This window comes from Scomber japonicus, chromosome 2, assembly GCF_027409825.1.
Source record: "Scomber japonicus isolate fScoJap1 chromosome 2, fScoJap1.pri, whole genome shotgun sequence".
NCBI lineage: Eukaryota > Metazoa > Chordata > Actinopteri > Scombriformes > Scombridae > Scomber > Scomber japonicus.
This window is the reverse complement of record NC_070579.1, coordinates 9,133,669-9,154,556: the sequence shown is the minus strand read 5'-3', so window position 1 is coordinate 9,154,556 and position 20,888 is coordinate 9,133,669. Positions and strand designations below refer to the sequence as shown.

General features: G+C 39.1%; 3 protein-coding genes across 3 annotated transcripts; 1 reads left to right on the top strand and 2 right to left on the bottom strand.

Moving 5' to 3' along the window:
* Positions 1-2,341: 2,341 nt before the first annotated feature.
* uts2r4 (urotensin-2 receptor 4) lies at positions 2,342-3,442 on the top strand. The gene has a single exon (XM_053339375.1). It carries the CDS (start codon positions 2,342-2,344, stop codon positions 3,440-3,442), a length of 1,101 nt encoding a protein of 366 aa, XP_053195350.1.
* Positions 3,443-5,873: 2,431 nt separating this feature from the next.
* Positions 5,874-11,686, bottom strand: LOC128379771 (galectin-2-like). Its single transcript, XM_053339407.1, has 4 exons — positions 11,635-11,686; positions 9,171-9,244; positions 8,269-8,440; positions 5,874-6,222 (listed from the first exon to the last, which is right to left on the bottom strand). The coding sequence occupies exons 1-4, from the start codon at positions 11,635-11,637 to the stop codon at positions 6,076-6,078; spliced, it is 396 nt and encodes a 131-aa protein (XP_053195382.1). The 5' UTR covers positions 11,638-11,686; the 3' UTR covers positions 5,874-6,075.
* A 1,886-nt stretch (positions 11,687-13,572) lies between these two features.
* LOC128379780 (beta-galactoside-binding lectin-like) lies at positions 13,573-16,082 on the bottom strand. Its single transcript, XM_053339419.1, has 4 exons — positions 16,061-16,082; positions 15,430-15,503; positions 14,747-14,918; positions 13,573-13,868 (listed from the first exon to the last, which is right to left on the bottom strand). Exons 1-4 carry the CDS (start codon positions 16,061-16,063, stop codon positions 13,722-13,724), a joined length of 396 nt encoding a protein of 131 aa, XP_053195394.1. The 5' UTR covers positions 16,064-16,082; the 3' UTR covers positions 13,573-13,721.
* Positions 16,083-20,888: the final 4,806 nt, after the last annotated feature.

Here is a 20,888-nt window from a genome sequence, read left to right as displayed (position 1 = left end):
TGTTGATTTTGTATGTAGTTTATGAGTTTTTGTGTGATCCCCTCCGTCAAAGCCATTCAATAGAGGAGATGTGTAAATGCATTGAGACATAAAATGTGGACACACTGCAAGCCATTAGATGGTGTAACAGCGCCTCCCTGTGGAACAAAAACACAATACATATAGCGAGTCTCTTAACATGAACAATAATACCAATGATAAGTTAGTTTTACTCATTTATTTTACAGAAATTACAAATTTATACTTTTTGGTGCCATTTTTAAGATTTTTTTTTTTCATTCTTTATTTTCTTTTTCTCTTTTTTGTGGTTAAAGAGGTACTCACATTTTGGTTTGGTTTGGTATCACATTATTTTTAAAGGCATTTCTATAATTGGTCATGGTTGACTGACATAGCACATGAACTGGTGATCACAAATAAAGATATTTTATTCTAAATATTCTCAGTACACGTGTGTGTGTGTGTGTTACTCTAAAATGTATATAATATACAAACAAAATAAGCTTGTCATGAATTTAAATCATTTTAAAAATTGCTGCTCATATTATCACGCTATTCAAACATAAAACTGTATATATCTATCCTTTGTGTCATCCGCCCGGGTCAAATTGACCCCATCTCTCTCTCTCTTGACTGTTCCTTCTTCCCCTCCTTCCCTCTTTCTTTGCTCCCTCCTCCTTCCATCCTTCCTTCCTTCCTCCTGTCCTTCCTTCCATCCTTCCTTCCTTACTCCTTTCCTTCCTTCCTTCCTTCCTTACTTCTTTACTCCTTTCCTTCCTTCCTTCTTTCCTTCCTCTTTTCCTCCCTCCCTCCCTCCCTCCTTCCTCCTTTCCTTCCTTCCTCTTTCCCTTCCTTCCTTCCTTCCTCCTTTCCTCCTAATTTTAAAAACTGTTGCTTTTATTATCACACTATTCAAACATAAAACGGAAGGTGACTTATTAAAAAAGGTGTCATCCTGAGTCAATCAAATGCATATCTAAAAATCAAATATCATGACTTTAATAACACAACATCAGAATTACTAAACCATCGACAAAAACTACTAGAGAAAAATGTGAAATATGAGAAGGGTAACATTAAACAAACTGAAATATATCTTAAATGCATCTTATAATTAATGCAGAAAGCAGGTGAATCAATTTTTCTTGCTTTGGTTCCTGAAGATTTAAATAACTGCTGAAAAAGATGCAGAAATGAATACCTGCATATCCTTTTCCAGCAATAATCACATAATTACTTGTGCATATATACGGTGAGTTTGGTTGTAATACATATCTATGTCTCTGTGACTGTGAACGTGCCCTTGCCAGCGATTTCTGGGTGTCTAAAACTACACCTTGGTGCTTAGAGATAGCAGGTTGAGGCCGAAAGGAATACCTCATAAATCTATAGGCCCATGCTAGTTTTTCACCCTGGTGAGAAAGAGAGGAGGACAGTGGAGAGGAGAGAAGAGAAGAGGAGGGAAAAGGGCTGTGACCAGGAACAGAGTAGACACAACAGTCTCGTATCAAAACTGAGACAAATGGGTGCTAAAGATCCAATGAGAAACTAAAGGGTCTGCTTGCCATCAAACTGCAAATCTGTGCCCGCAGGGAAGCATCAACATGGATGATTAACCTCAATGCTGTGAGTACTCGTAGAAGAATAGAAGACAACATGACTTTTGACTGGATACAGAGCAGCAGCAGCAGCAGCAGTCGAATCAACCCTTCAACATCTACGCAAGACGCCATGCTGATAGAGAAACAAAGACTGGATTTTGACCCTGTCATGTATTTAAAGAGGCATTATAAAGGTCTCATCCCCACAGCGAGACTCTCCGGAGATACCAGCAACTGAAGTGTTTCTCAAGCCTCGGCACTGTTGGGAGTTAGCGATTTTTGAGCACAGCTTGTCAAACTGAGAAGTAGTGTCTTGACCCAGTGTGACACCCCCCGCTGCTCCCAAATGACCCATGTCAGATCGACTTCAGCCCAAAAAAGCCCAACAGAGAAGAGAAATCCCTGTACTCTGTAACTGAGAACATATCTCACACCTGAGGTTTCTTGATGGCTTAAATCTTTGCTGGAGGCTGTTCCGCTGTGTCGATTTTTGGAGAATTATGGGATCACGGCTATGTGTGGAAGACCATATATTTGAGGAATAAGTACTACAAGCCACAAGGATCTCTTTAATCAGAGAAGCTGCTTTTTTTCCAGCTTCACTTTCCATCTTCATTCACTCAATCATAGTTTGAAATACTTCTACCAATTTAATGCAGGACAACCGTCAAAGACCTTTGTTTAAATTGGCTCTTAAAACATCGGAGCCTGACCTCTGACCTTTGATCCCTGAACCTGCAATGAACTGTACTCCTAATGCCACCATCAGTCCACTGCTGGGACTTGTCTTGAGCCCAGGGGCTGGAGATGGAGCATCCCAAGAGAGTGGCGGTGGCGGTGGTGGTGGTGGTGGTGGTGGAAGCAGCGGAGGCAGCGGAGGCCTTTGGGTGACATCTGTGCTAGGTGCCACTCTAATTATTATGTGCGCCTTTGGTGTTGCAGGAAACACGTACACCCTTGTGATTACACGCTCAGCCGCTCTACGCCGGACAGGCTCCATGTACGTATATATAATTAATTTGGCTCTGGCTGACCTGCTCTACCTCTCCACCATCCCCTTTGTGGTTTGCACCTACTTTGCCCATGACTGGCTGTTCGGCGAGGCAGGCTGTCGCATCCTGCTCAGTCTTGACCTCCTCACAATGCACGCCAGCGTCTTCATTTTAGTTGCTATGAGTCTGGAGCGTTACCGTGCTGTGGCCAGACCCTTCAGAGCACACAGGTCCTCATCCCGAAAACGAAAGCTAGGTGCAGGGATTATCTGGGGTTTAGCTTTTGTGCTGACCCTTCCCATGATGGTGATGATCCGACTCAGGGAGGGGAAACCCACAGCGGCTGGTTTGGTTAAGAGGATCTGCTTCCCGACTTGGACCCCTGAGGCCTTCAAGGCTTATATCACTGTGCTGTTTCTAACAAGTGTTTTAGCTCCTGGATTGGTCATAGTTGGACTCTATGTGGGGCTAGCCAGGCGCTACTGGGCTGCACAGGCTAGTTTAGGAGGTAGCAGCCGCTCTGTTCGGAGGAGAGGACTTAAACAAAAAGTTGTATCCATGATCTTTAGCATCGTAATGGCTTACTGGGCCTGTTTCTTACCTTTCTGGGGATGGCAGCTAGCTAAACTGTTCTCTCCAGACTCTCTTAAGGCTCTGTCTCCTGCTGCCCACAATTACGTGAATTTCTTCGTCACCTGTCTGACCTACGGGAACAGCTGTATCAACCCATTTCTTTACACTCTTCTGACCCGGAACTACAAAGATTACTTAGCCCAGAAAGGTCAGTCTGTTGGGTCGAGCAGAGCTGACCCTGCGTCTGCTGTAAGCACGCCTCTGCATGACCTGTAGAGGACTAATACTATACTGATGATAACACTGAGCAGAAACATTTGAATAGTTTAATGGCGTTGACTCATCTGCCTGGAAAATGATTCTTTTTTTTCTAGTAATTTTCTACAAAACTGATTAAATGTCATATTTGTGAGAAACTTGTAATCTAAAATAGCACTTAGTGCAAACTATGTATGTATACTCTGCAAATATAGAGTATGTGGTGTGACGTTAGATCTTTACTGCTCAGAGCAGGATAATGTATATGTAGGAGTTTTATGTACTCAGAGAAATTCAGCACTGCAGGAGGATGTTAACATGAAAGTCTGACTGCAGGTCTTCTGGTTAGAGGACAATAAAACCAATTACATTATATTTGATTTGTGGTCTTGAGATAATTTCACATTTTTCCTCACATGTAAAAGTTCTGCCTGTTTAACAGTCTCTAATTTTGCCTTTTTGACACTGATTATATCATTGTGATATGTTTGTATTAAATAGTATTTAATTCATATCAAATACATGTTTAATATAATGTTTAAGCTACTGATCAACAAGGACCAAGGTTATTATAGTTTTGAAATTTTCTTTAGTTTTTATTTTTATTTAGTTTATCAGTTTGCTTTTTTTAAATTTCAGTTCAGTTTTAGTTAGTTCAACAAGTGATTTAGTAGTTTAAGTTTAGTTTTATTTTGAAGGAATTTACTAGTTTCAGTTTAGTTTTATTTTGAAGGAATTTACTAGTTTCAGTTTAGTTTTTATTTACTTTTAGTTTTTCAAGTATTAAGAGAAAGCCTTGACTTGTAGAAGCTGAAAAGGATGAAAGAATGAGTGACACCAAATATGTTTTATCATCAAGTCCTTTTTAATTTCATTCTTTAACCACGAAGACGAACTTTCAGATTTGTGGGATTTTTCCCTTTTAGTTGAATCCCACAAATGTTCCCATCAGTCTTGTACATCACTGTACATATATATATATATACGGGAGAAAACAAAACAATGTAGTTTTTATTTTAATTTCACTTAACTAAATGATTTTTTCATTGCTAGTTTTAGTTTTAGTCTTAGTTTTAGTTAACTATAATAACCCTGACAAGGACAATGTGCTTGCAATTGCTGTCAAATAAGAAATAGCCTGAATCAAAAATATAACTGTTAGGATTTCCCAGGATAACAGAGACTGTGTCACATTTTCATCCTAATAGAGAGACAAAGGAATCAAATGGAGAGAAAAAAAAGGCTTCAATTTTCCCTTTATGTTCCTATTTGCCACACACACACACACACACACACACACACACACACACACACACACACACACACACACACACACACCACACCACACATACATAAAGAATATTTCATCTCCTTACAGGGAATGTGGTTGCATTGTGCCACATTCCTCAGCCTCAGGCCACAGCTCTTTTGAGTCCTCTTGCAAATTGTCTCTGCAAGAATGTGCTTCATCTCATCTCAACTCTGTCGTATATGTTGTCCCTCCTTTTCCATTATCCTATTTTTTTTTATTCTCTATTATCTGCTCTATCCTCAAGTCCATTTGATGCCAAGTCCACTCTGAAACATAATTCTGATTTACAGCTCAGTTCTTCTCTTCTTCTTCTTATTGTTTTCTCTCCTCATTTATTTTCTATGTGGTCAATGTCTCATACCAGTTTTAAAAATAGCACTTTAATCCAAAGCATTTTACCATTTACCTCTCATTCATTCATTCATTCATTCATTCATTCACTCACACACACACACACACACACACACACACAGAGAGAGAGAGAGAGAGAAGCCTGACCATCAGGAGCAATGTTGAGACACTCCAACATATGTTCCTCCCTTCCTTCCTTCCATCTGTCCTTCCTTTCTCCCTCCTTCTCTCTTTCTTTCCTTCCTCTCTTTCCTCCCTTCCTTCTTTCCTTCCTCCATCCCCCTTTCTTCCTTCCTTCTGTCCTTCCTTCCTCCCTTCCTTCGTTCCTTCCTCCCTACCTCCTTCTCTCTTTTTTCCTCCCCATTACCTTCCTTCTTTCCTTCCTTCCTCCCTTCCTCTTTTCCTTTCTCCCTCCCTCCCTCCCTCCTACCTTCTGACCTTCTTTCCTTTCCTCCCTTCCTTCGTCCTTCCTTTCATTCATCCCTTCCTTTCTTCCTCCCTTCTTCCTCCCACCCTTCGCTCTTTCCTTCCTCCTTTCCTTCCTTCCTTCCTTCCTCTTTTCCTTTCTCCCTCCCCCCTCCTATCTTCTGTCCTTCTTTCCTTTCCTCCCTTCCTTCCTCGACTCTAGGACAATAGGAGGGTTAAATGAACATACAGCAATTACCAAATGAAATAAGACTTATAGACATATATTAGAGATTGTGGTGTATAGTGTGTGCTGAAGAAGAAGATAATTTCATAGTAACAAAAAAGAAGAAAATACTTTTTTTTTCACAGTGTTTATTGAACCCAGTTACTGATGAAATGTGAAGACCATAAAATGATATAACATGTGCTGTGGCTCCCTCTGTAGGCCATTCTCTCACACTACAACATCACCAATATTTCACAAGCTTTAGTGGAGCAAAGATGAGTAATCACGCTTAAGTTCAGTAATGTAAAACAGACTAAAGTGTACAAAGGTCAAGGGTCAAGCAGAGGTGGACATCTACTTCATCTTGATGCCGATGAGCTTTGCGTCACCGATGACATCAATGTACTTGTACTTGACGTCTCCTAGTCGGTTGGGGAAGTTCATCATGGAGCCGTCGGGAAGCTTGATGTAAAACTGCTCGTTGTTGTAGTTAATGTAAAACTGAGGGAAGACAAAAAAGGGAGAGAAGAAGATAAGAAACAATTTATTGTACCAATTTAACAAGTTTCAGTTAACTCCATACCAAGGTTATTATAGTTTTTCAGTTTGCTTTTTTATTTCAGTTTAGTTTTAGTGAGTTCAACAAGTGATTTAGTAGTTTCAGTAGTGGTTTTATTTTGAAGGAATTGACTAGTTTTAGTTTAGTTTTATTTTGAAGGAATTGACTAGTTTTAGTTTAGTTTTATTTTGAAGGAATTGTCTAGTTTTAGTTTAGTTTTATTTTGAAGGAATTGACTAGTTTTAGTTTAGTTTTAGTCTTAGTTTTAGTTTTTCAGGTATTAAGAGAAAGCCTTGACTTGTAGAAGCTGAAAAGGATGAAAGAATGAGTGACACCAAATATGGTTTATCATCAAGTCCTTTTTAATTTCATTCTTTAACCACGGCTGCTGTAGGACAGGAAGTCATTGAGGGAGAAAACAAAGCTGAATGTATCTGCAATTCACTTTAGTTTTAGTTAGTTTTACATTGTTCATTGTAATTTTTATTTACTTTTTGGGGGGGGGGGGGTTTAATTGTAGTTTTTTTTTTAAATTCTAGTTAACTAAATTCTTTTTTCATTGCTAGTTTTAGTTTTAGTCTTAATTTTAGTTAACTATAATAACCCTGCTCCATACTATAGTCACACCAGTAAAGGAGAACATGTACTAAGCACACACTGTGCAGAGCTGCAAGTCCAGTGATATCTGGGTGAGTGTCACTCTATCTTATAGCGTCTATTACATTTTATGAGCCTATAAACCCTTTCATGTTAACCCAACACAGATTACAGCACAGATGCCAATCCCACGAATAAGGTAAGTACAGTGAAAAACATTAAGACATCTGAACTTGAGCCAAATGAAGCGGAGAGGGGAGGAGGAGGGATCTGTCCTCTCTCTCCTCAAAGTTAAACTGCAGCTTTAAGTATCGTGAACGTCATTAAGACATCTGAACTTGAGCCAAATGACTGAAAATGTACTTTGCCAGTAGTCTGCAAAAAAGCTAGTATGTGAACTTTATAAGCTGCTTTGAAATGAATGAAATTGTTAAAAATGTAGCTTGATTTTAGAGCTACTGAGTTCTACATTTTATGAGCCTATAAACCCTTTCATGATTGCAAAGCTCAGTGTCTGTTGACCCAACTGTCCCACGAATACGTTAAGTATCGTGAAAGTTTAGTTTAGTTTATTTATTTAAAAAGGGACGGTGTACATTCATGAACATTTCAAAATAAAATGTAAAGGTACCGGAATTAGCTAAAATAGCTAGTTTTCATCCGTTGTCCCTTGACAGGTCAGGACAGAGAGAAAGAAAGAGTAATAAATAAAAATAGATGAAATAAAAGAGTGAAAAACAGACAGACATACAAGAAATCTGAACTTGAGCCAAATGACTGAATAAGTACTTTGCCAATAGTCTGCAAAAAACGAAAGCTAGTGTGTTAACTTTATAATCACACCCAAAAGCTGCTTTGAGTGCCGGAAATGAATGAAATTGTTAAAAATGTAGCTTGATTTTAAAGAGCGATGACAACTTTGACTATGAAATTTAAAAATGTAGGCTACTGATGCAAATCCTTACAATCAATACACTATTTATTTTTGCCACTTTTTTCTTCATTATCTTTTGCCAGTTGTCTTTATTTTCCACATTTATGGAATATTGAGATGATTGTGTGTGTTTTCATTTTCTCTTGAATTGAGCAAATTAATCCGCCTTTAGATCGAGACTATATGACATTTAGAGAACATTTGACATTTAAGAGAACAGATAACACATAAAAGTTGAAATGATACTTAGGGGTTTTGCTGATTTAGCCTTTCTCGATCTGGTCTGGTGAATCAGTAGCTTATGGTTTTATATATTGCTGTCGAACTTACAGCTTTATGAGTCAGTTGCATAATGTTTTAGCGTTTTGTCTCACTATAAAGTCAAAGCTATTTAGTATTTGTATTAAAAAAACTGGATTTGTATAATGTGAGAGATTACAAACAACCGTCAACACACCTTGCTTTCCTCCCCGCGTGAGAAAGGGAAGTTTTCGTCACGTTCCTCGTCGCCCCAGCAACCGCCGGACATGGAGTTGCAGACTATGGTGTTGGTGACACCGCCGGAATCGAACCGTGGGTTGAAGTGCAGCGCGATGTTGTCCGAATCGTGACCGATGTTTATGGAGAAGCTACAGTTGAGGTTGACAGAGGCAGAAAGAGTACAGTTAAAAAAAGAAAAAGAAAGAAAAAAAGGGAGAACAAGTGGATGAAACATTAACTTCAGTATGCAACGTCAACTTCCTCTTAACCCTCCTGTTGTCCTCGAGTCAAGGAAGGAAGGGAGGAGGGAAAGGAAGGGAGGGAGGAAGGAAAGGAAGGAAGGAAGGTAGGAGGGAGGGAGGGAGAAAGGAAAAGAGGAAGGAAGGAAGGAAGGACGGAGGAAAGAAGGAAGGAAGGAAGGTAGGAGGGAGGGAGAAGGGAAAAGAGGACAGAGGAAAGAAGGAAGGGAGAAAGGTAGGGAGGAGGAAAGAAAGAGAGAAGGGAGGAAGGACAGAGGAAAGAAGGAAGGGAGGAAGGTAGGGGGGAGGAAAGAAAGAGAGGGGGGAGGGAGGAACGAAGGAAGGGAGGAAGGAGAGAAGGAAAGAAAAGGAAAGAGGGAAGGAGGGAGGGTGGAAGGAAAGAAAGAGAGAAGGAGGGAGGAAGGAAGCAAGGGAGGAGGAAGGAAGGAAGGAAGGAAGGAAGGAGGGAAGGAAAAGGAAGGAAGGGATGAAGGAAAGGAAAGAAGGAAGGAGGGAGGGTGGAAGGAAAGAAAGAGAGAAGGAGGGAGGAAGGAAGGAAGGAAGGGAGGAAGGTGAAGTAAAGTTGAAAGTGTTTGAGCAGCTGATGAATGATGTGATGAAGACTATGATGAAGACTTACAAGTCGCAGTCATCCTTGGGCTTGACACGGATCTTGAGCTCATGGCCCTCTTTGAATGACATGTCTATGATTTTCTGTAAAAGGACAAAAGACGATATGAGAACCAAACTGAATGGATGGACGAGTCTTAACTAAAATTAACTTCTTTTTAAAGTCTTATAAATCACACTCATCTTACATCTTAACCCTAAACCTTTGTGTGTGGTGATAATTGTCTTTTTACTTTTAACCTTCATGTCGTCCTCCCTGGGCAAATTGACCCCGTCTGTTTTGTACCTTCCTTCCTTTCCTCCCTTCCTTTCTCCCTCCTGTCCTTCCTTCCTCCTTTCCTTCTTTCCCCTTTCCTTCCTCCCTTCCTTTCCTCCGTTCCTTTCTCCCTCCTTTCCTTCCTTCCTTCCTTCTTCCTTTCTGTCCTTCCTTCCTTCCTTCCTTCCTTCCTCCCTCCTGTTCTTCCTTCCTCCCTCCTTTCCTTCCTTCCTTCCTTCCTTCCTTCCTTCCCCCTTTCCTTCCTCCCTTCCTTCCTTTCTCCCTCCTGTCCTTCCCTCCCTTCCTCCCTTCCTTCCTTCCTCCCTTCCCTCCTTCCTCCTTTCCTTTCTTCTTTCCTTTGTCCTACTTTCATTCCTTCCTTCCTTCCCTTCTCCCTCCCTTCCTTGACTCGAGGACAACAGGAGGGTTAATCTTTTTACATTAAGTAAAAAGTCTATTTTCTTGGTGGCAACAGTGAGCAATGACTTATATCAATCATTCAGTTCAGAGCATATCTCTTCATCTACAGTATGTCTTTTAAAATGTGTTGTGGCAGATAATCTCTCTGTAGTCACAGGACTGATGAGGATGATGATGATGATGATGAAGTGTGTCGTATCTTTGCTGTAGATAATCAACCAGGGTGGAGCAGTGAACCCATGGCTGTAAAAGTACTGAAACAGGAAGTCGCTGTATTTGTTCCTCAACATCAGGTTGTCAAATAGAGACAGTAAAGTCATAAAGAGACACCCACACTGGGACTTTCTGCTAGGTACCACAGGTTATATATTATATATAGTAAGTATAAATTAAAAAAAAGCAACTAGCAAACATAATAATACACCTTATATTGATTTCAACTGTTTACACTGCTGGAAACTCATTGTGGCATACCAAGAAAATTCATCAGAAGCCAGTGACTTGGTTTTTCCTAATCAATAAAGCAATAAATCTCATTAATTATTATCCTTTCTATCAATATACTGGGAATGCTGGTAGTTAAACATGAACTTCAGCATCCTGGCCAATACCACACCCATAGATACATGCTGTGTCAGATCAGCACTGGTTTATGATTGACTGCACAGAGCTGAGGTGTTGGATAATAATTAAGTTGAGGTAAGCCCCTTTAGGGAATTAGAGTTATCGAACTATTTAGGAGCAGTGGGGAACCTCACCTCTGGTTTAGGGGCCATAGAAGAATCTATAAAAGCTGTGGATTTACAATGATGTGTCTGAGTTAACTACTGAGCCTTTTTTGAGCACTTTGAAACGTGTTACTTCATATAAACCAGTATGACACACTTCCTGAGTCAGTTTAGATTAACAGAAACAGAAATTATAGATTTTTCTGTCTTTATGCCTTTATCAAATAAACATAGATGACAAAAAGCTCAGTAAATTAAACATTTTGTACATCCACCAAAAAAAGATTTAAATGCTTTCAAGCTATTCATCACCTTATCATTGACTTGATTTTAAGGCATCACAATCTCTATAAAAACTGCTCAATCACTGTTAAAAATGCTTTAAAAATGCTTTAAAAATCCAAATCCCCCCCCCCCCCCTCTCTCTCTCTCTTTTGGCATGTATCTGTACCTATGATCTGTACATGGGTTGTCTATTGGAAATGTAACAAAAAAAAAACTGTCTATGAAGTATGCATGTATGTATATTATATACGACGCACACGGGAGATGGGATCCATGTATCTTATTAGCTCTTTGTTAGTTTCAACTGTTTAGTTTAGTTTTTTCTCGTTACAGTTTTTTGAAAACTCAATAAAAAACAATTTGAAATAAAAATCCTAAAACTTCATAAAATCATAAAATCCAGTCTCTAAAATATTAAATATGCATATAATAGTTTTTAGATGACGAATGCAATGAAAAAGCCAAATAACCTGTGACAGAAAGATTATTCTCACTAATGCACGTGTTAGTAAATGTAACGTACTGTATCACATTAAATATAAAAACGGACAACACAGCCATAAAAGTTAGACAAAGGGAGTAAACTGTCAGCCTCAGTTTGTTTAATGATACAACTATGATAAGGAATAATGAGATAAGGAATTCCTTTCTAGGACAGCAGAATAGGTCACCTTAATTATTAAACAAACACAATATGCAGCAGTGAATCAGACATGTAGATATTTGGACATGTAGAGAAAAAAGAAAATAAGTGTGCTATGAAAGGAGCTTTTAATAGCACTTACCATCTTGGCTGTCTTCAGTGGGTTTGTGGCTCTAGAGACAAAGCTCTGCAGGCAGGTGAAGGGTTTATGTAATGCTGGTGACGTTGGGGCGGGAAGCAACCAACAGGGAAAAGGTCGTAAACAATTGACTAAGTCAGATAAGATATGCACACCTGACTGAAGTTAGTCATTGTCATGTTACAGGATGTTTGCTTCAGTTTTAACCAAAAACTTCCTATAAGCAAAGGAGATATTTAAAAACAGGGAAATCAGAAGTCATAATGCATAATGAGTATAGATTATAATGCATAATGAGTATAATGTTTCCAACTGTCCACTTTGCTGCATTGGCAAAAATTTACAGAAACTATCCAACACATCCAGCTATCCGCAACTGCATGTGTCTGGTTTCTCAATAACGGCAGGCTAGGAAGAGTCATGGTTAGGTTTGTGCCGATCTACTTAATTGGGTTGGGATTCTCAAACTAAACAGGTATGGTCACAAATTGTGGTGTTGTCTTAGCTTGTGGAAACCACGACACCACCCATGTCACTGCGCAATTAACAGAAGTATTGCCTACTTCAACACCTCCGCTCCTTCCTATATATCCTCCACTGGCATAGCACTCATATTCTGCATTTTCGTATATTTCATAATTGGTTGGATGCTCTCTCTGTGAGGTGGATATTTCAAATTTAAAGGTATAAATACATTCAGAGCACACTACTACTACAGTCTACAGTTAGCCAGTTAGCTGAGCTAGCCGCCGAGCTAGCAGCCGAGTTAGCCGCCGAGCTAGCAGCAGAAAGCTCTCAGACGTAGCGTCCATGTTTCGGGTAGAGGTGGTGACTTTGATTGACAGGTGACACTTGGTAGGGGACGGAGCTTCAGCAGACTCGGCGGGCACTCCCACAGCGTTTGGGAGCAGAGAAAGAGGCTGATTTTTACACAACTCTGAAGCCTAATTTCATATATTTGGCGATTTTTATTAATCATTCAAATTTGGCAGGGTGGTTAACAACACACTTTTCTGTTGTATGTCAAACTCAGAACACATATTTATTCTTACTTTACACAGACTTTAACTTCAGTAACCTTTAAAGTAAGAGACTGAGAACAGAAGTCATCAAACAGCCAACTGGGACTTTATTGAAGATACAGCAAACACCGCAGACACCAATGAACTGATGACAACAACAGAACAGCAAAGACTAGCGAAAACAGCGACGAACATCCAAACAAACAAACAGCCATGACCTACGCCTTTCTGTTTGGCGTGTGAGGGTAATTTGTTATTGTGTGTGTGTTAGGTCAACCTGTGTTCCTGCCAAGATTTGATTGTCTTGTGAAAGTGTAAACTACTTTCTCATATGTGTTTTTTCCTGATCTCCTTTGGCGATATCGATATGATAAAAATAACTCCTTAAAAAGACTTTGTTGTGACATCCCCAACTGGTTCAACTATTGACTTTTTTTCTCTCTTGTTGTTCTCACATGATGATATATGATATATGATGCACACATATCTGCCATGAAGAATACTGTACAGCTTTTAATCAGGTATTCAAAACAGGTAATTCCCCTTTCTATATGTATTTCCATGTCTTTATTTCTTTTTCCTTATTCTATGCTAATGCAATTACCCTCTCTTTCTCGCCCCGCCTCTTCATTTCCACTTTCCTTGTCAAGGGTTTCTCCCTCATGGGCCTTGTATGGTAGAAACTGAGCCGATGCAAATTGACCATGAGCTGAGATGTAACATGCTAACTGCCATATCTTATTTGTGAGTGTGATTGTGTTTTTGTGTGGGGTTTTTCCGTCTTTTCAAAATATTTTTAGTGTGAGTTTGAGTGTTATTAAAGGCTGGATTAGTGCCATCACAGTATTTATTGAACCCAGTGATGAACTTTATTGAACCCAGTGATGAAATGACCATAAAATTAGATAAGATGTGTTGTGGCTCCCTCTGTAGGCCATTCCCTCACACTACAACATCAGCAATATTTCATAAGCTTTAGTGGAGCAAAGATGAGTAATCAGGCTTAAGTTCAGTAATGTAAAACAGACTAAAGTGCACAAGGGTCAAGGGTCAAGCAGAGGTGGACATCTACTTCATCTTGATGCCGATGATCTCTGCATCACCGCTGACATCAAGGAAATTGTACTTGACGTCTCCTGGACGGTTGGGGAAGTTCATCATGGAGCCGTCGGGAAGCTTGATGTAAAACTGCTTGTTGTTGTAGTTAATGTAAAACTGAGGGAAGACAAAAAAGGGAGAGAAGAAGATAAGAAACAATTTACTGTACCAATTTAACAAGTTTCAGTTAACTCCATACCAAGGTTATTATAGTTTTGAAATTTTCTTCATTTTTTATTTAGTTATTCAGTTTACTTTTTTATTTCATTTTAGTTTTAGTTAGTTCAACAAGTGATTTAGTAGTTTGAGTTTAGTTTTATTTTGAAGGAATTGACTAGTTTTAGTTTAGTTTTTATTTAGTTTTATCTTAGTTTTAGTTTTTCAGGTATTAAGAGAAAGTCTTGAGTTGTAGTGTAGTGTAGAGTTGTGTCAAGAGCAGATTGTGCGGGACAGGAAATCGTGTACAAAATACAAAATAAAACACCGGGTTAACTTTCAAAATAAAATGCACCATGTTTACGGCGGATCATATTTCCCTCACTACAGGTCTGAAGTACAGGTCCGAGGTTTAGATATAAAGTTTATTGTGACTTAATGTGAATGAACTCATGTTGACACAAAAGAAAGAGCAAATGCATCACTTTCACCTACACAGGACACACAGCTAAGTAGTTAGCTTTCTATTAGCACTTTAGTTTTTAATTTTACATTAATTTCCATATTGTGTAAAGGACCGGGAAAAAAATTCAGTGTGTGCTCTGCACGCACACATGCTGCCCTTTACTGAGTTTGAGCCCCTGCCCCTCTATAATCATGTGCACGTCCCTGGCTTTATGAGTCAGTTGCATAATGTTTTAGAGTTTTGTCTCACTATAAAGTCAAAGCTATTTAGTATTTGTATTAAAAAACGCAATTTGTATCTAAAAGTTCATGACTTAATCGTTCTCCACTCAGACTAAAGAAATGTGAGAGATTACAGACAACCGTCAACACACCTTGTTTTCCTCCCCGCGTGAGAAAGGGAAGTTTCCGTCACGTTCCTCTTTGCCCCAGCAACCCCCGGACAGGGAGTTGCAGACTATGGTGTTGGTGTCACCGCCGGAATTGAAACGTGGGTTGAAGTGCAGCGCGATGTTCTTCGAATCCTGACCGATGTTTATGGAGAAGCTACAGTTGAGGTTGACAGAGGGAAAGAGTACAGTTTAAAAAAGAGAGAAAAAAAGGGAGAACAAGTGGATGAAATATTAACTTATCTCTCAGTATGCAACATCAACAACTTCCTCTTAACCCTCCTGTTGTCCTCAAGTCAAGGAAGGAAGGGAGGAGGGAAATGAAGGGAGGGAGGGAGGAAAGGAAGGGCGGATGGAGGAAAGAAAGAGAGGAGCGAGGAACAAAGGAAGGGAGGAAGGAGGGAAGGAAGGAGGGAGGGTGGAAGGAAATAAAGAGAGAAGGAAGAAAGGAAGGAATGGAGGAGGGAGGAAGGACAGGAAGGGAGGGAAGGAAGGAAGGATGGAGGGTGGAAGGAAAGAAAGAGAGAAGGAAGGAAGGGAGGGAGGAAGGACAGGAAGGGAGGAAGGTAGGGGAGGAAAGAAAGAGAGGAGGGAGGGAGGAACAAAGGAAGGAAGAGCTGATAAATGATGTGATGAAGACTATGATGAAGACTATGATGAAGACTTACGAGCCGCAGCCATCCTTGGGCTTGACACGGATCTTGAGCTCAAGGCCCTCTTTGAATGACATGTCTGTGATTTTCTGTAAAAGGACAAAGAATGGATGGATGAGTCTTAACTGAAATTAACTTCTTTTTAAAGTTTTATAAATCACACTCAGAACTTGACAGTGATATGGAAACATCATAACCCTAAACCCTAAACAGACCCCGTCTATTTTGACTGTTCCTTCCTTCCTTCCTTCTTTCCTTCCTTCCTTCCCCCTTTCCTTCTTTCCTTCCTCTCTCCTTTCCTTCCTTCCTTCCTTCCTTCCTTCTTTCCCTTCCTCCCTTCTTTTCCTTCCTTCCTTCTCTTCTCCCTCCCTTCCTTGACTTGAGGACAACAGGAAGGTTAATATTTCTACATTAAGAAAAAAGTCTATTTTATATATGAGACAAAGAGAGCCTCAGTTTGTTTAATGATACAACTATGATAAGGAATAATGAGATGAGGAATTCCTTTCTAGGACAGCAGAATAGGTCACCTTAATTATTAAACAAACACAATATGCAGCAGTGAATCAGACATGTAGATATTTGGACATGTAGAGAAAAAAGAAAAGAAGTGTGCTATGAAAGGAGCTTTTAATAGCCAACTTACCATCTTGGCTGTCTTCAGTGGGTTTGTGGCTCTAGAGACAAAGCTCTGCAGGCAGGTGAAGGGTTTATGTAATGCTGGTGACGTTGGGGCGGGAAGCAACCAACAGGGAAAAGGTCATAAATAATTGACTAATGATTGTCAATTGTTTATTGACTGATTTCCCTATTTAAAAATAGGGAAATCAGAAGTCATAATGCATAATGAGTATAATGTTCCCAACAGTCCACTTTGCTGCATTGGCAAAAATATACAGAAACTGACGTTTGAAGAAACTATGATAACTGTCAACTCATTTATTTGGAGGACCACAAGAGTCACAGAAAGAGGAATAAAGCATTTCATTAATTAATAACTAGTTATACAATTAAAAAGAGGAATTTAAAATAATCAATAAAAACAATACATTAATGAATTCCCAAATAAATAATTGCAGTTTTAAAAACAGAACTAGATAACTACATTTGCCTACTGTAAGATATTTACTTGAGTACTTAACTTCAGTAACCTTTAAAGTAAGAGACTGAGAACAGAAGTCATCAAACAGCAAACACTGCAAACACCAACGAACCGATGACACATGGTTTCATGCAGTTGTTGACCCAATGGTTTAAGGATGTTGGTAGTGTAGTTGACATATCTCTGTTGCTTGTAATACATGTAGTTAATCCGATTTACATTTGTATTAATTGGTATCCAGGGAAGTACAGTACAGACGCTTCAGATCAACTTTTAAATACATTTTTCACACAGGAGGAGGACTGTGGATTTAGTCCTCCATCACTTTACATTATAAGTGCATTATGAAGGGATCAACTAATGGTCAGTATGAACGGGAGGAATGATTACAGCAAGAAAAAACAGCTTTAATGTTCTGTTGTTTTAAGGTATACTTAAAGAATTGTGAACTAGTCCTTTAAAGTCTTTTCTCTTGTACATTTGTTCATCTGATATTACCTGTCTCTTCTGTCTATGTAGCTCGTCACTAGCTCTGCTGATCACTAACACCTCTTCCACTCCCGACACTCTACGAACCAGTGTACACGGTCCTATCCAACACATCCAGTAGTTATCCGCAACCCTAACCCTAACCCTAACCCTAACCCTATATATCCTCCACTGGCATAGCACTCATATTCTGCATTTTCGTATATTTCATAATTGGTTGGAGGCTCTCTCTGTAAGGTGGATATTTCAAATTTAAAGGTATAAATACATTCAGCACACACTACTACTACTACAGTCTACAGTTAGCCAGCTAGCAGCTGAATTAGCCGCCGAGCTAACAGCTGAGCTAGCAGCAGAAAGCTCTCAGACGTAGCGTCCATGTTTCTGGTAGAGGTGGTGATTTTGATTGACAGGTGACACTTGGTAGGGGACGGAGCTTCAGCGGACTCGGCGGGGACTCCCACAGCCTAATTTAATATATTTTTGGCGATTTTTTTAATCATTCAAATTTGGCAGGGTGGTTAACAACACACTTTTCTGTGGTATGTCAAACTCAGAACACATATTTATTCTTACTTTACACAGACTTTAACTTCAGTAATCTTTTAAAGTAAGAGACTGAGAACAGAAGTCGTCGAACAGCCAACTAGGACTTTATTGAAGATGCAGCAAACACTGCAGACACCAACGAACCAATGACAACAACAGAACAGCAAAGACTAGCAAAAACAGCGACGAACATCCAGCCATGACCTACGCCTTTCTGTTTGCCGTGTGGGCATCATATGTTATTGTGTGTGTGTTAGGTCAACCTGTGTTCCAGCCAACCAGTCTAAACAACTTTCTCAATCGATATGATAAAATAACTCCTTAAAAAGGCTTGTTGCGACATCTCCAACTGGTTGTTGTTCTCACATTTTATTATGATTGCACATGTACCTGCCATAAAGAATACAGCTTTTAATCAGGTATTCAAAAAGGGTAATTGCCCTTCTATATGTATTTCCATGTCTTAATTGCTTTTTCCTTAATCTATGCTAATGCAATTACCCTCTCTTTCTTGCCTCGCCTCTTCATTTCCACTTTCCTTGTCAAGGGTTTCTCCTTCATGGGCCTTGTATGGTAGAAACTGAGCCGATGCAAATTGACCATGAGCTGAGATGTAACATGCTAACTGCCATATCTTATTTGTGAGTGTGATTGTGTTTTTGTGTGGGGTTTTTTCCGTCTTTTCAAAATATTTTTAGTGTGAGTTTGAATGTTATTAAAGGCTGGATTAGTGCCATCAGGGGCCCCTGGGCGCTGACGGTCATGGACCCCCAATCGTATCTCGCCACATAAATCACTTCCACCTGATGTTACTCAGCCTGCCCATTAAAATCCACCTTAATTATTTTGAGCTTCCAGTTAAGCTGACAAATCAAATCACACACCTGTTGGTCAAAAGCTAAACAGGAGGTTGAGCTGAGCTGGGAGCAGGTCTGCCTACACTTTAATAATACTGTCATTTCACTCACAGATCACAAGACAAGGATACAATGGATTAAATCATCTCAAGGCAGAAAACCAACCAAGTCACACAGCACAACAGTTATGAGAGTCAGAGATCAGGTGCTCAAATTCCAGCTCCTTCACAATCTCGAGCCACCAAAGAGAGCGTGAAAGCCTCTTTACTATGAGTACGACTTTATCCACGAGACGTTTTTTTTATTTTTATTGCATGCTTCTTTCTCTTCCTTTTTTTTCTTAGTTTTGGCTAATTTTCCTGCACACTATTTGATACAAACTAACCACAGAGCATCGTGAACTGCTGTCATACTGAGAAATGAAACAGTCAATCATGGGACTTGATTTTCTTTGCATGAAAGCAACGGCAGATATCAACATCAACATCATTTTTTTATTCTCCCATCATTAAGGGCCCCTTTCTGATCAATGGCCCCTGGACACTTGCCCAGATTGCTCATATGGTAGATCCGGAGCCGGCGTTACTTCTTTTGCTCATACACATATCCTATTAAGAATACATTGATTTAAAAACTATGAGGAATTTCATTGAATCCAGCTGGTCAACACTAATATACTTGTAATTGGTTGTTAGAATTGTTAGAATACTTTTATATAAGTATAAATAATATGCATATTTTTATATTTTTATATTTGATGCAATTTGTATAGGCTGTGCTTCATAATCTATATAGACACATTTTAAAAAATCCTTATATAGCAATATTGTGCGGTTTCACCTCTTTGATTGCCCTGAGCTTTACAACTGGTGGAGTCTGACCCTTGTTTGTCTTCCTGGTAATTTTGCTATCTAGAAAGGACAAGCTCTAGCACACCATATATGTATATGTCAACATGTGACCACCAATCCTGACGAGAGGGTGACAATCACATGTTGTAGCATAGCAAACTGTCGCTCTCTCTTCATACTCTTTAATGGTAATGAGTATTTTATTAAGAAGTCATTGTGTAAAAACCTAGAAGAGAAACACTGAAGAGCTGGATATTAACATTTTCATATGAAAAACACTGAACGTCCTCTCATCTATATGTCGAGTGGTTTACTACAGAAATGACCTTTGGAAGTAAGATCTCACCCATATTCTGAAACTTTAAGTACCAGCACTTTTTAATAGCACCCTGTAGGGACCGACCTGAATATGACAACCAGCCTCATTCTCCCCTATATTCACAGAAGACTAGAGTTTTTGTTTTTCCCCCATTTATTAACTGTACCTAAATGCAACTTAAAAAATCTATTTCCACAATTATCCAATAGCTTTATACATTTGATTATTATTATGTTTATTGTTATTACTATAACTATTGTTAGATAGATAGATAGATAGATAGATAGATAGATAGATAGATAGATAGATAGATAGATAGATAGATAGATAGATAGATAGATAGATAGATAGAGTGATAGAATGATAGATTGATCCCAAACGAAAATAAAGCATCCAGTGGCCCGTATTAGGTCAAGTCATGCAGTCAGTCAATCCAAAAAGAAAGAAAGAAAGAAAGAAAAAGTCAGTCATCCCTCTCCTACAGTGTGGAGTTGAACAGCTGGATGGCCCTGGGGACAAAGCACCTCCTCAACCTGTCTGTTGAGCATGACAGCGACAGAAGTCTGCCGCTGAACATACTCCTCTGTCTGGTTAAAGTGCTGTGCAGGGAGTGGTGGTCACAGTCCATTAGTGACAGCAGCTTGTTCAGGGTCCTTTATTCCACTACTGATGTCAGGGACAGGAGGAGTTTGCTGCAGATGTTGAAGGACCCCAGCCTCTGGCTTTGCCACTTCCTGTGCATCTGTGTATGCTGCCCAGTCCAGTTTATTGTCCATTTGCAACCCCAGATATTTGTAAGTCCTTATATATAAATACATATGATGATAATAATAATAATAATAATAATAATAATAATAATAGTAATAACAATGATAATAATAATAATGATAATAATGATGACAATAATAATAATAATATTGTTGTTATTATATTATATTATATTATATTACATTACATTACATTACATTACATTACATTATATTATATTATATTATATTATATTATATTATATTATATTATTATATATTTATTATTATTATTATTATTATTATTATTATTATTATTATTATTATTATTATTATGCATCAATATAATTTTTTAAAAATCTATTTGCTGGTCTTCAGGCAAGTGTTGTATTATTATGTAATGCTGTGTGTTTGTGTGCGTGCGCGTACATGAGCCTGGAAGTAGGTCATGGTACGCGCACGCCCCTGTAGTGTTGTACTTCACCTCAGTGGGCGTGACCTCGCGTCCTGATAGCCAATCCTGTGCCGGAATTTCTGTGACGTCTCCACACGGTCAGCGCA

Bases quoted from the DNA above. Each gene is read 5' to 3' on its own strand.
- LOC128379771 (XM_053339407.1), bottom strand. The intron at 8,441-9,170 runs GTAAGTCTTCAT...CCTCAACTGTAG, and splicing joins CCCAAGGATGACTGCGACTT to CTTCTCCATAAACATCGGTC. The intron at 6,223-8,268 runs GTGTGTTGACGG...GTCTTCCCTCAG, and splicing joins CACGCGGGGAGGAAAGCAAG to TTTTACATTAACTACAACAA.
- uts2r4 (XM_053339375.1), top strand. From the start codon at position 2,342: ATGAACTGTACTCCTAATGCCACCATCAGTCCACTGCTGGGACTTGTC.
- LOC128379780 (XM_053339419.1), bottom strand. The intron at 14,919-15,429 runs GTAAGTCTTCAT...CCTCAACTGTAG, and splicing joins CCCAAGGATGGCTGCGGCTC to CTTCTCCATAAACATCGGTC. The intron at 13,869-14,746 runs GTGTGTTGACGG...GTCTTCCCTCAG, and splicing joins CACGCGGGGAGGAAAACAAG to TTTTACATTAACTACAACAA.